Source organism: Rhinolophus hipposideros (assembly GCF_964194185.1).
Source record: "Rhinolophus hipposideros genome assembly, chromosome: 15".
NCBI classification, from domain to species: domain Eukaryota; kingdom Metazoa; phylum Chordata; class Mammalia; order Chiroptera; family Rhinolophidae; genus Rhinolophus; species Rhinolophus hipposideros.
Window position 1 is genome coordinate 61,857,833 of NC_138061.1, and position 14,844 is coordinate 61,872,676.

The following is a 14,844-nucleotide window of genomic DNA, read 5'->3' on the forward strand; positions in this document are numbered from 1 at the left end:
CATCCTCAGTGACACACACACATTGTGGCAGGTAACCCTGTTAGGTACTAAGAATTATTGTCATTTTTAGACAAGGAAATTCAGGCACAGAGATGTTAAGGAACTTGCCCACTGACACACAGCCAGGATGTAGTAGAACTGTACTCCTAAAGGCTGAGCTACTTGCCAGAGCATAGGGCCTCCTCCACGCTGACAATTACGCCTGATGACACAGTGGACCAAGCAGTACTCTTTGCCAATGCAGGTTGGGGTGATAGAATGGTTTTGGAGACTCGCTTTGCCACTCACTGCCTCTGTCTGAGCTTCAACGACCTCAGCTGTAAACGGGATTAACAAAGATGATCTGTTATTGAGTGCCTAGTCCACCCCCTTAGTAAGTGGGAAGAAGATTCCTTAGGGATGAAGCCAGCATGGCAACCTCCCAGGTTGGCTCCAGGGCAGTTTGTGGAGAGTTTTACCCCCTCCGCCTTCCATAACAAAGGCCTGGTCCCTCCCCCAGTGCAGGGGTTTCCGTGATATTCAGCTCTGAAGGACCAGTTGTCTAGAAATAGAAGGTACAGAGTTGGAGCAGCAGGCCACAAGCCACCCAAAGTGGTCCAGAGGAAGCAGGTGTGAGAGACCAAAGGCCAGGTTCTTACTTTCTAGGCTGGACCCTGGTGGGGCCTGCCTCAGTACCCCTCAGCACAGTCCATCCAGCCAGGCCAGGCTAGGAATGGGAAGGGAGGCTGCCCTGACATGCTGCTTCCCAGGGTGGGGGAATGAGGCCTCTTTCCATAAGAGCAGACTGAGTTGAGGTGAGGCACCTGGAACCTTCTTCTCTGGAAGAGGAGGCTGGCTGGATGGTGTGTGCAGGATGCAGCTGGGTCTGCCCCAGCTGGTTCCACAGCAGAGGCAATAGAGCACTAAGATACCTGGGTTTTGAGAGCCCAGGCCTTGGAGGGCTTTGGGTGAGCAGCTGCAGTGCTTCTTTGTGCTGTCAGCCCAAAAATATTTTCAGCTCTCAGTGAACTGGAGGACGGGGTTCCAGAAGTGGGGCAGTGCGTTCTCCTCCTGCATTCGGACTTCCTTGGCAACCTCTCTAGTCACTCGGACCCACTCTCACTTTCCACCAAAATAATGTGGGAGAGCACAGATGCCCCCAAAACAGCTAGACTTAGGCTGTGTTACCCTAGTATCTCTGCCCTAGTATCTCTTCTTCTGAATGACTTCTTCAACACCCCTCACCCTAATCAAACCAAGATGGAATTTCTCCCCAATACAGATCAAGCCAAGATGTTTCCCAGGAAAATGATTGTAGCTAATCCTGCAACCTGAAGCTGAAAACCCTACTGCCTTGTATCTGCTTTGTTCCGATGACTGGACTAGGTCCAGGTTCAGCAAATGCATGCAATTGAGGCATTTCGGATGTCAAATCACGGGTCAGAGTGCAACCAAAGCATCTTCCAGTCAAGGCCAAGCTGACCCACTCCCAGGGGACCCAGATAGGAGCTTGGCCCTGCACCCTGCCTTCTGCAGGCCTCCAGCAGCCAAGCCCAGTGAGCCCCACCCAAGCAGCTGCAGATATTTATAGCCATATCCCTTTCCTAGCCATCGGAGCTCCTGGGGGCTCTGCTCTGAGGGCTCTTTATCTCCCTTGTGTCCCACTGTAAATTCAAATCTAGGGCATCAAGAAGTTCAAAACTGTGTCTCCGGTAAAAGTTGGAATTGTCCTAGTCTGATATTAAAGTTGCCTTTCTCTGGCTGGGATGGGAGGATTTGGGGAAAATGAATTCCTGACACATTTTCTTTGGATCTTTTTGCAGTGCCTACATCTACTTATAGCCCATCTCCAGGAGTCAATTACAGTCCAACTCCCTACACGCCCTCCCCTGCCCCTGCCTATACTCCTTCTCCTGCCCCCACTTACTCCTCCTCCCCAGCCCCTGCCTATACCCCATCGCCTGCTCCCACCTACTCCCCCTCCCCAGCGCCAGCCTATACTTCCTCACCTGCCCCAAGCTATAACCCCACACCCTCCGTGACCTACAGTGGGGGCCCTATGGAATCTGCCAGCCGCCCCCCGTGGGTGACAGATGACAGCTTCTCTCAGAAGTTTGCCCCTGGCAAGAGTACCAGCTCCATCAGCAAGCAGACTGTGCCCCGAGGGACCCCAGCCTACACCCTGATAGGTTCCCAGGTGCCCCCCCTTGCCAGGGGCACCGTCCAGAGGGCTGAGCGCTTCCCAGCCAGCAGTCGGACTCCGCTCTGTGGACACTGCAACAATGTCATCCGGTATATGGTCCGGCTGGGCCCCTGTGCTGGGTTCCTGGAATGGTGGGGGCTCGGCTTGTTCACCCAGTATAGTATGTTTGTAGTATTTCTGTGTAGGGGGATTGGGGATGGTAAGCTTATAGACGAGTATATGAAAAATACACTTAAAAAAAATAAAGTAACAAGCATTGGAGAAAAATTAGAAAATTCAGAAAGTACAAATTAAAATATGAAACCTTTCCTCATAGCCCCACCCACTCTTCTGACTCCAACCGTGAACTAGACTACCCAGGTTTTGTCCTGGGTCTACCATACTAGCTCTATGGCCTTGAACAACCGCCTTAATCCTTGTGCCTCAGCTCCTTATCTGAAAATGGGTGTCGTAATAGAACCTACTTCAGAGGATTGTTGTGAGAATTAACAAGTTAATAAATACAAATTTCTTCTTGACTAGTGCCTGGCACAGTGTAAGCACTTAAAAGATGTTAGCCATCAGTACCGTCATTGTGCTTCTTATTTTCATCAACTTATTTAATCAACTGAGCGGCTATTCCATAATATGCTTACCCCATCACCTACTGGTGGATGATTGAGTTGCTTTCCAGTTTTCTTTAGTGTAAGTAACACCACAATGAACATCTTTTTTTCTGTGTGGCACTTTACCTGAATTTTGTTAGAACAGTCACAAAAGTCAGGGTGTTGGGTCAAAGTACGGGCATCCTTGGGGGATCTCACGCTATCTTCTCATGCTTTGGGGGCTACCTTTGTGGGTGCTGTTCTGTTTCCCAGGGGTCCCTTTCTGGTAGCCATGGGCCGCTCCTGGCACCCAGAAGAGTTCAACTGTGCCTACTGCAAGACCTCCCTGGCAGATGTGTGTTTTGTGGAAGAGCAGAACAGCGTTTACTGCGAGCGGTGTTACGAGCAGTTCTTTGCCCCCATCTGTGCCAAGTGCAACACCAAAATCATGGGGGTAAGTGGGTAGCGTCCTTTTCCTCCGACCCTCCCCAGGATTGTGGCCTACCATTACCATGTTTCCCCGAAAAGAAGACCAGGTCTTATATTAATTTTTGCTTCAAAAGACGCATTAGGGCTTATGTTCAGGGGATGTCATCCTGAAAAATCATGCTAGGGCTTATTTTCCAGGTTGGCCTTGTTTTGGGGGAAACACGGTAGGAAGCCAGGACGTTGCTGCTAACAGAGAGAGCGCAACTCCATTTCTATCCTGGAAGGGAGCTGGTGTACCACTAATGAACTAGGAAGCTCATGCTTTTGAGGCAAGAGACGATTATCAGCCTGGGCCATACAGCTTTGAAGTGGTGGTGGAGCCTCTACCAAGCAAGTTATCACTTCACAGCCTAACCCCGCCATGTGCCTGCGTGTGGCCTTGACCCTCCATGCCCATGTGGCAAAACGGCCGTCACAAGCAGTGCCTCTCTCCCAGGTTGGGTGGGAGTGTTGGGCATCACAGTTATGTAAGCACATGCAGACCCTGGCAGGCAGCCAGTGCCGCGTGGGCAGGAAGCCCTCCTCTGCCAGCCCAGGCCTTTCCTCCTGCCCTGCTCCCAGACAGGATGCTCTGGCAGTGGCTGGGGCCGTAGGGACGTCACGCCCAGCCCCCCCTCCTGGGCCCTTCTGTCCTCAGCTGAGGCTCTTTCCCTCAGGAAGTAATGCACGCCCTGAGACAGACGTGGCACACCACCTGCTTCATCTGTGCAGCCTGCAAGAAGCCCTTTGGGAACAGCCTCTTCCACATGGAAGACGGGGAGCCCTACTGTGAGAAAGGTAGGGCTGCTGTGCTGCGCGGAGGCCCCCTCCCCCACCTCGTCTGAAAGCAAGGGACAGGCGCAAGGAACTCCTCCCTGGGTCCATTCACATGGAGTCATTGGGAGGCTCCAAGGCCCAATCACGCTAATACTACCAAAGAAAGTTCACTGAACTATTATCTCCTCTGCCCATTTGGTTACAGCTTTCCTGGCTGGGATTGTTACACTTGTTTTTGTTACATATTCAATCTCTGCTCCCTTCCCTGCACCAAATTTGTGGATCACCAGTTGGCATCTTGTAGCACCATGGGAAACCTTTCAGGTGATTTTGGAGACCACATGGTCCAGTCTGCAAAGGCTTTGGCTCTGGACTTCATCCCAGGTTCTGCTCTAGGCTCCACCTAAGGCTGGTTTTGCAACCCTGAGTGAGTCACTAAGCTTCAGTTCTCTGAGCCGCAGTTTCCCCATCTGTAAAATGGGGGGACTGAACACTTGCCTCACATAGTTGTGGTGAGGCTTAAATCAGAGAAAGTGTGTAAAGCATCAAATATGTGAAAGTCCCTCTCCCTGTCCCTACGATGTTTCCTCAGGGTCCTGTAATCTCCCTGTCTGAATTCAGAGTTTCTCTGCTTCCCAAACGGATGTATGTTATCTTAAAACTTGGAGAAAATTATCATAAATACTGAAGACAAAGCACTGTACTAGAGAGTGGGGTGTCCTGGCCAACTAGCCATTCACTACTCACTCGCTCACTCACTCACTCATTTAGGCACAGCCTGCCCCTTTCAGAAAAGGATTTGAGGCAGGTTCCAACAAAGGTAACAAAGGCTTGAAGGTTAAGGCACTAGAAATAGAAAATCAATACTAAGTAGAGGAGGGAAAAGCAAGCACGCTGATTAAGAAGGTTAACAGAGAAGCAGTGACTGGGTAGCACATTTGAGGGCAAAAAAGAGACATAATAAGTTAATTTACTTTAAAATCAGAAAGGAGAAAACATTCCAGTTCCTCAAAGGGAAAAGCAAAACAAAACGAAACTATTTTCCCCTGACAATAAATTATAAAAGCAATTTCTAGGATTCTTATATTCCAGTGAATTCTCTTTCCAGCTCTGAAGTTAACTGAGTGACTTAGTCACTTAGTAACACAATGCCTCAGTTTCCATATCTGTAAAAGGGAGAAGATAACACTTGTCTTTTCCCTTCTTGTGAGCATATGGTGATGATTGGTAATTAATAAAAGTGCTATTATTCCAATGAGAATTGCTATTAATTAACTAAAAGCTTATAGCGTTCAAAATTTGTTATAAGCCATTATATGTGTCTCAGGTTTGCAACAAAAAATGATAGATCTCCACTACCACCAATGCCTCTCTCCATAGCAGCCCTTCAAAAAGATTGATGCACATTTGGGTTGCTTTTACTTCTTGGCTATTGTGAATAGAGCTGCTATGAACATGGGTGTACAAATATCTCCTCAAAATCCTGTTTTCAGTTCTTTTGGTTATATGCCCAGAGGAAGGATTGCTGGGTCATATGGTAGTTCTATTTTTTACTTTTTGAGGAACCTCCACATTGTTTTCTATAGTGGTTGCACTGTTTTACATCCCACCAACAGTGCATAGGATTCTAATTTCTCTACGTTTTTGCCCACTCTTGTTATATTCTGATTTTTTTTTTATAGCAGTCATCCTAATGGGTGACTACGAGAAGTATCACCCACAAGGAGTAGTATCTCATTGTGGTACTTTGTCATCATTTTTATCAACAACTTGGAAGAAATTGGATGTAGACTCACAAAATTTCAGTTGGCTGTAATGATGAGCTGACATTTTATATATGACATCTTGTATAAAAGACAGACAGATGGGAGCGTCAACCCCTCACAGATGGGCCTGCAGCCAACCAGTGCCCAGGCCTGTCAGGATGTCACAATCACCTGGGGGAACTTTAATGAGACAGAGAAGATAAATCCCCAGACTTCCAGAAGCCAGATTTCATGGGGTGCCCTTCTCCCATCCACGTGATTCCAATATTCAGTTAGGTTTCTGGGAATCCAAGAAACTTTAATATCACCTGGGAACCTACTAGAAATATAGATCTTCCGGCCCCACCCCAGATCTGTTGAATCAGAAACTCTGAGGGGTGGAGCCTGGCAATCTGTGTTTTAATGAATCGTCCAGATGATTCTAACATTTGAGAACCACTGCTCTAGTAAAGCACTTAGTAAAGCACTAAGCCCTTTTTCAACACAGAGCATCTGTGATTTGATTGCTTTTACAACAGTAATAAAATTCATTAAATACAGGGTATGAATTCAACTTGGAACATAGGAGAGTTAGTCAAAGAAAATTATAAAATTTCCTAATAGGAGAAATAAAGGAAGGAATAAATAAATAAATGAGGAACTAAATTATGCTCCTGGTGGGAGAGGCCCATGCACAAACTTAATACAATTACGTTCTTCTTTTATAGAATAACAGGAAAATTATCAGCTTCTTTTTTTTAATGTATTAGGGTTAGACCTGTGCTACCAAATTCTAAAACAAAGTGGCAATCCTCCAGATCATACAGAATCAAGTTTAAAACAGAAATATCAACCAGTAGGGAAGACTAGATATTCCAGAAATAAAATCAATCCATTGTAAGAGCTTAATCTGTGAAAAACCATAGAATGCACAACAGCAGAAGGAATCACTATTTAATACGTTTTTTTGAACCATTTCTTTGTTTGTCAATTCATCATTTATCCATCAAATGTGTGCCAATTCCTGTGTCAGATGCTGAGCATAATGAAGGGGGTCTCTGCCCTCAAAAACCTCCAGTAGACCTGTCAGCATGTGACGTGCCAGCACCTAAATGGACAGTTAAGAAATAATAAATGAATGAATCAATGAATGAAGAGGAAGGGAAACCCAGGAGAAGCCCTCAGGGAGGCCGTCTCAAATCTCTTGGTTGGGGTAGGGATGACAACTTTACAGAGGGAAAGGGTGGCCCAAAGGATTGCCGGAAGTTCAGGTAGACAAAGTGGGGAGGGTTTTCCAAGCCCAAGGCCTGGTTCATACAGAGGCACAGACACGGAGGAGAGAGCCCAGAGCATCTGGAGACCAACTGGGAGTAAGGAGAGAGAAGCCAGGAGTGGGGCAAGAGCTAGCCCTCCAGTGGGGATGGGTTAGCCTATGGCCCTGTTTCTCCCCCCACACTAAGTTCCTACAGAGCGCAGAGTGAACTGCAAACCTGCTATAACTTCCTAAAGGAAGCAGAATACTGTTTTCTTAGCTCTAGTGAAGTGATAGATTTCTGCCTACAGAAGATGTTAAGTATTCCGTCAGAAACAAAATTCACGGACTGGGATGCAGGGAAAAGCACTTGAATGACAAACTGTAATTAAACCCAAAAAGGGAAACTATATTGGAAAAATGTGCAAGAGATATAACTTACCAAACCCAATGACAAATAGATAACTGGAGACAATGCAAAGTCATGGAAGGAGAGTGATAAATTTGGAATCTATCAGGCTCCTTACTACTCCTGTGGTGGAACCTCTACAGCCAGTTTCTTTGTCTTTAAAATGGGAATAATACTTTTTCACAGAGCTCCAGTGAAGATTAAAAAAGAAACATAGAAAAGTACTGGTCCCATTGTGGGGAGCGAGGAGGGTGGCGCAGGGTTAAGAAAAGACAGTAGCCATGAATAGAGTGAAGTGGGGCCAAGGGGACTGCAGCCTCTAGGACTGGGCGCCAAATCGGGCCATTAGCTTTTCTTAGTTAGGAGGGGAAGTAAAGGAGATAAAGTTTGTCAGTCTCAAGATCTGTGAATCCTATACTTCACAATAGGAAACTGATTCAAGCCAATCACCCCTGCCTGCAGGCAGCTGAATGTGTCTCAGGATGTATATACTTCCCCAAGGGACAAAACCTATATGCATGTGAATAGATGGAGAGCACATCATTGAATCTCTTCCCCTGCAGGTTGTGGGAAGGAATGCAGCCACAGAGGCAGAGGCCCTCCTTAGCTGGGGGGAAGGTGGGGAGGGGGGCTTTGCCCACCTCTGTGAACCCTGTGGATTCTCCTGTTGGTCCCCACTCGACTCTGCCTTGCTTGAGTTTTCCCCCGCTTAAGGAATCTTACTCGTCATTGGCTGACCAGCCATCTTTCTGGCACCAAACAGGAAGACATAAGGTGCAAGTACAAAGGTGAAGCAATGTCCCTGAAAGGATCCATCTCACCAACTCTGCTCTCTTTAGGGTCAGGTACAAGGAGACAGACGTGTAGGCTGCTGCGTGGTAACAAGTACTAATATTGGATTGGCACATAGTAGGCATTTGAATCAGTTCCCTTCCCTCCTTTCATCATCTATAAAGACATTCAAAATAAGAGCCAACATTTCAAGTATTTGTGCCAAGTACTTCACATACCTTATCTTATTTATTCTGTATAATAATGATGTAGGTGATGTTGGATCTGCTGGCAGTTTCTGAGTGTGGGCCGGGATTGTGTTTCGTGAAGCCAAAGAATGGAAACACAGACCAGGGAGAGGCAAAAAATTTTAAAAACCAGATAGTTTATTAGAGGCAGGAGAAGAGGTTGCAGCTCCCGAGCGGGGGTCCCAAATGGGGGTGCCCCATGACTGAGGCAAAAGCTCTTATTTTTATACCTTCCCTTACCTGCTTGGGGAAAGGGAACTGTTTGAAGAAGGGAACTTGTTTGAAGAAGGAAATTGGCGCCTTCTAATGAAATTCGTCTACCAGGTTTGTTCTGCTTGCCCATCTTAAAGGAATTAGCGAAGTAACCTACTCTTTATCTATCAGATCTGCTCCGTTTGTTAGGCCAAAATGAATTTTATGATTAACCTCAAGGCCTTGTTACATTATGTCCTGGAGCAAAGGAGTGATTTCAAAATCTGAAGTTTTAGGATATGGCTGTCTTTTCTTTATCTTACCGGGGACCTACCTATCTACCTAACAACCATACTCACTAACCTGTCTCAATAACCCCATGAGTTTGGTACTATAGTTATTCCTATTATATAGATGAGAAAGTTGAGGTGCTGAAAAGTTAGGTGACATGCTTCACATTTGAACAATTCCTTAATAGCGCTGGTATTTGAACCTAGCTCTTTCTTCAGAACCCAAATTCATAACCCCCACGGCACTCTGCCTCTTAGCGTGTGGGCTAAGACAGTGAACAGGCATATTGTCCACAAGGAGATCTGAGCAGAAAATCACTCTAAAAAAAAGCCAACTTTGGCAGAGCCGTGGAGAGACATATACACTTATGGGGAAATGAGGTCTTTGAAAGTCATCGAGTTTTTCTAGAAAGAACCTGGAAGAGCTCTACAGTGAGTGCAGTAGAACTACTGCCGCTGTGACCCAAAGAGGACAGCTCCTGTGGGGGACACGCACAGGACTGGCCCAGGTATGGTGTCGCAGCTCACATGCGACATGATTGTTCCCCAATTCCTCATCCACAAAATACAACCAAGCAAAACAGAAAAACAATGATACTTCAATCTTTGAGGGATTTTGCAAAGATTAAGTTCATCATTGACTTATTGATTCATTGTTTCATCCATTCACTCATTCATTCAACATGTATGTGTTGGGTACTGACTTATGTGCCAGGCTCTGTGCTGGGAGTACAAAGACCTTGACGTTGCGATACTAGTAAATAATACCATCTATATGAGAATGCTTGGTAAATTATGAAGCATTATACAAAGAATATTTGGTATTATTATCTCCTTGGCTGAGGGGGGAGGGGACATGTCCCAACAAAGGAGCTCAAATATTGATTCTAGTAGTGAAAATTTGTTATTAACACAAATGCCCAGTGACAGAGGAATGTCCAAGCAAAGAATATTCTATAACTATTAAAAATGTTAAGGGCTCTTATTCTTTCCAAATAAGCATAGCTGCTAGGAAATATGATTTTTTTTTTCTTTTTGGGGATCAGCGTGTTTGGGCTATCAGAGCTGGCAGAGACAGAGAGAAAATGACCCTGCAGAAAGTGAATGACAGTTTCAGAAAGCATTTGCAAATCAAACCAGCTCAGGTTTGATTCAGTGACTAAGCCTGAATCCATACACCAGTGACCAGTGCAAATTATTAGAAAAGTTAAAAAAAAAAAAAAATCATGTAACTGAGTATTTTGTCTGCAAGTTTAAAAAAAAAAAATCCTGTAACTGAGTATTTTGTCTGCAAGATGACAGCCAATTAGGATTCACCCACTGCTCCTAGCCCAGTGATTTGGGGTATTGTCTTGGCATTGGGTTGATATGGCCAGGACACTCCTCCTAGCCTGCCTGGAGGCTGGTCCTCACTCTGCCTTTCATTTCAGACTATATCAATCTGTTCAGCACCAAGTGTCACGGCTGCGATTTCCCCGTGGAGGCTGGTGACAAGTTTATCGAAGCCCTGGGGCATACCTGGCACGACACCTGCTTCATTTGTGCGGTATGTTTTTAGCTGGGGTTCTGACTGTCTGAGCAGGAGCAGGAGGGACCAAGTGGGCCGGGTGACCAACACCCTATGTCCTTTCAACTCTGACATTCGAATCTGATCGTTTTTAAAAGCTGACAAATACCATGATGGCTTGATGTGTCACAGTTGAGCAAAGTTTTATTACTAATAATTTTTATAAACCAGTGTGGCTTTGTTACGCTCCATTTTGTTAAGGACAACACAGTGCCAGGATCTGGGTAATATGATTTTTTTTTCTTTTGGGGGATCAGTCTATTTGGGCTATAAGAGGTGACAGAGACAGAGCAGAAAATGACCCTGCAGAAAGTTAATGTCAGTTTCAGAAAGCATTTGCAAATCAAACCAGCACAGGGTGGCGACTAAGCCTGAATCTATACACTGGTGCAAATTGTTGGGAAAGGAAAAAAACAAAAACCAAGAAAGCAAACCAGTCATGTAACTGAGAATTTTGTATGCAAGATGACAAGTAACCAATTAGTATTCACCCACTCCCCCTAGCCCAGCGATTTGGGTGTTTGTCCAGCAGGCTTACCAAAATTATTCTCAGTACGTGGGAGCAGTGAATGATGCTTGGATTTAAAAAAGGGTGGATGGCTTCCTATTGTTGTAGGTTGTTTTAGATATGAAGTGATTCAAGAGTTTTCCTCTAAATTTTCACCAGGAACACTAGATTGGAGCTTATTGACTAATCCTTTGGAAAGCTGAGATAAGGTTTCTTTTGACAGAACCTTTAGAAAGCAGGACTGAGTATCATTTCTTTTTCCTAAATGGTCTTGTTCTTGATAGATAGTTGCCAGGAGATAAGCCTGAGATTAACTACTAACTGTGTGCAATTTATTTCTGCTAAACAACCCGGTCATTTTTACCATGAGAGATTAGCATTTTCCTTCCAAGAGCTTTGGGTTAAGGAGGAGACATGGTAATGAGCGTACTGACGTTTAGAGTCTGCATGAGAGTTAAGCAATTGTCGTCCCTGGTAAAGCCCTGTAATGTCAGTCTGTCACTGACTAAACTTTATTTGGGAAAATTAATGTGCCGCTACTACTATTTTTTCTTTTTTTACCAGAGCTGCTCAAGGAAAATTTAGGGAATGTTTTGACATTATGACAATTGACAACCCTAGTCATAAAGTTTACTACAATACACTTCAGGTTTTACAATTCATTTCTATAGTGCCCCCCTCTTCTCCATTAGTGGGGTGTACTGTGTTCACTCTGTGTATGAGTCTGCTGGGTCTGCCATAACAAAGCACTACAAACTAATGGCTTAAGCCAGAAAAATTTATTCTCTCACAGTTCTGGGAGCTAGAAGTCCAAGTACAAGGCCTCAGCAGGGCCGTCCATTGTCCTAGCTCTGGCCAGCAGTCCGCAGTGTTTCTTGGCTTGTAACTGCATAACCCAGTCTCTGGCTCCTTCATCACATGGCCGTCTTCCTCTGTGTGTCTGTCTTCACATGGTATTCTCCTCTGTGTGTGTGTCTGTCTCTGTGGCCTTCTCCTCTTCTTACATCCTTATAAGAATACAAGGTCATACTGGATGGAGGGCCCACCTTACTCCAGTATGACCTCATTAACTTATTTCTTAATTACATCTGCAAAGGCCCTATTTCCAAGTGAGTCACTGCTGTGTCCCCGTGCTGGGTAGGCTGGAGGTACTAGGGGTTTGGACTTCAACATATGAATTTTGGTGGGGGACACAACTCAAGCCATAACACTGATTTTCCAGCTCTTTGAATAGATTCTCTAGCTGCCTTTTAGGGTCCTTTAAATACATCAGGGCCTCCACTCCAAAAAGGGACAATAATGTAAGTATACTGGCTTTGAGGTTATCCCCTGCAGAGCCACAGCTCAGCAAGGCACAGCATATGGCCCTCAGACCCTTACATTCAAGCTATGACTTGTCTGATCTTAAGATGTTGCCTGCAAGTCTGGTTACCCAACTTCTAGAAGGATCCAAGAGATTTGGAGAAGGTCCAGGGAAGACGGTGGCACAGACGGCCTGTTCTCTGAGGACAGGCTGATGAGAGGTCTGTCACATGGAGAGGGAACCATGACAAAGATCAGCATAGGTCTGCTCCCTCGAGCCCTTATGTTTGGCTGAAAGTCACGACAGCACAAGGCCCAGAGGGAACTCAGAAGAAGCAATAAAGCTTAGGGTTGTTCAGGCAGAGATTACAAATAAGTTCTAGTTAGGTGTGAGACACCCAAAGCACTGCCCCAAGGATCCATCCAAAGAAATCAGGCAGATCCCATCCTTTGCAGAATCAACACAGAGACTCGTTAGGTCTTCCTTGAAACTAACCCTCTGTGGCACTCACTGTTCCATTAAGATATATCAAAGTGGAATGTGGTTTTAATTTTTGGAAAGCAATCTTTTCATTGGAAAACTCTTTCTATCACTTTATATTTCCAAATCACTTGTAATGAGCGCATAATTTTCCTACAACTTAAGAAATAAACAAACAAAAAAACAAAAGCTAGTAAGAAAGAAGATCAGGACTAGCTGTCCCAGCTGATGTGCTGTATTTCCCATTAGTTATATCTTGGGAGAACACATCCATTAGACTAATTCAAGTTACCAAATATTCCTTGAGTTTTGGGAACACAAGGAGTATTCCAGAACAGGTCTCCACCTTCAAGGAATTTAGAATCTTGAAAGGAAAATAAAACTAACATATGCAAGCAATTGGAAAACAGAACAAGACAGCATCTCTAACGTCCCAAGCATGTAAAATGAAGACTGCGAAAGAGCAGTGAGGGTCAAGGTGATGGTTCAGCTCCTGTCTGCCTTTGGCACTGAGTTCTAGGGAGAGGATTTGGGTCATACCTTAGTGAGGGAAGATGTCTTCCTGGCCTCCTGTTTCCCCTAAGTATAGTCGGTTTCTAGCCCTTCTCCCCGGTGTGGGTATTGAGAGGGGATGGGTGGGGGTATCACTTTCGTGAGCAGTCCTAAGGGCCCCTGCACCTGGCCTATTGCATTGCCTTCCACTCTGTGGTCAGCACTATCCATGGCCACCACTCCTTCCCAGCCAGGCCCTGATGCCACTTGACCACAGATCCTGGAAGATGGACCGTCGCTGCTGTGCCCCAGTGCTGGGTGGCCTGAAGCTACCTTGCATCCCGCCTACAGTCTCCGGGCCCAAGATACTGAGCATACTCTGCATAGACGTTCCTGCCCTCAGCGCCCTCTTGTCAGTGAGCCATCTCTGAGGCTCTGGCCCTTCCTCAGGCGTTGGTCTTTAGTCCTCCAATCCCCTCTCCAGCCTGCCTCATCCCCAAGGTCTCACAAACTACCAGCACTGTTCCAGCTCAGGCAAGGTTGGCGGGCATCTCCTTGCCAACTCTCTCCAGAGCTGCCTTTCTGTCTCCCCTGAAACCCATCTTCACTAGGATCTTGGGTGCCACCTTCTTGAAGTTGTCATCAGCATCTTGAGGCCACCACAAGAGCCTGGTTACATTCAAAATGACTGTATCCCCCTGGGACACAGACGCTTTCAAGTCATTGTTTCCAGGGCTCATTGGCAGTCCTGTGTGACCCTAAGTATAATCTCCTTTACTGGCCAGCAGGGCCGTGCACATGGGGCCACCATGATGCCACTTTTCTTTCCACCTCTTCGAGTGGACACATGCTCACTGACCTATGCTCATCTCGGTAGGGTGATTTCTCTATTATCATGCCAACTGGAACATGGGAGCTCCACCTGCATTTCTCCCAGTGTGGCCCCCAGTTCTGCTCCCCACTACGGATCCTCAGTGCTCTCTCTGAGGCTGGGGCCCGTCCCAGCCAAGGTGACTTCCCAGCTGACGCTGACACACTGGCGTTATTGCCCACCCAGGGCAGCCTACGTATTGGTAATCCAGCAGACTTAGAGGGCTGCCTCTACACAAGCCTGTAAACCCAGAAAAATTTCAAGTAAACATAGCCCCTCTCTGCTGTGGGCTGTGGAGAAAATGAGCTTAGAATTGGAGTCTTGCAGACCTGGACCTGGGTTCCCAGCTCTACAACTTACTAGATCTGTGACTTAAACAAGACACTTGGGTTCTCTGAGCCTCAGTTTTTCAGTTGTGAAATGGGGGAAAGTCATACCCCCGTAAGGTTTTTGTAAGAATTAAATGAGATCATGTACATGGAAAGGCTGGCATCCTGCTTGACCCACGGGACCTCAACAGTTATTAACTCAGCTCCCTTTTTTCTGTGACATCTTCCTCTTCAAACTGCATTCATATGTTGCCAACATAAGAGTATAGAATTTTGCCTCTTTCTTAAATGATATTATCCTGCATTCACTTTTCCATATTTGATATATCTTTTTCATGGTGCCATTCTATTGGAAAAACGTACCATAATATTTTAC

General features: G+C 45.8%; 1 protein-coding gene across 2 annotated transcripts in view; it reads left to right on the top strand.

Moving 5' to 3' along the window:
- Positions 1 to 14,844, top strand: part of LDB3 (LIM domain binding 3) — a 61,602-nt gene that overhangs the window by 42,843 nt on the left and 3,915 nt on the right. For both annotated transcript variants that reach the window (XM_081074665.1, XM_081074670.1), the window contains 4 exons: positions 1,803 to 2,271; positions 3,040 to 3,220; positions 3,912 to 4,032; positions 10,349 to 10,464. In XM_081074665.1, coding sequence (XP_080930791.1) covers positions 1,803 to 2,271; positions 3,040 to 3,220; positions 3,912 to 4,032; positions 10,349 to 10,464 — 887 coding nt within the window. The remainder of the gene's footprint in view (positions 1 to 1,802; positions 2,272 to 3,039; positions 3,221 to 3,911; positions 4,033 to 10,348; positions 10,465 to 14,844) is intronic.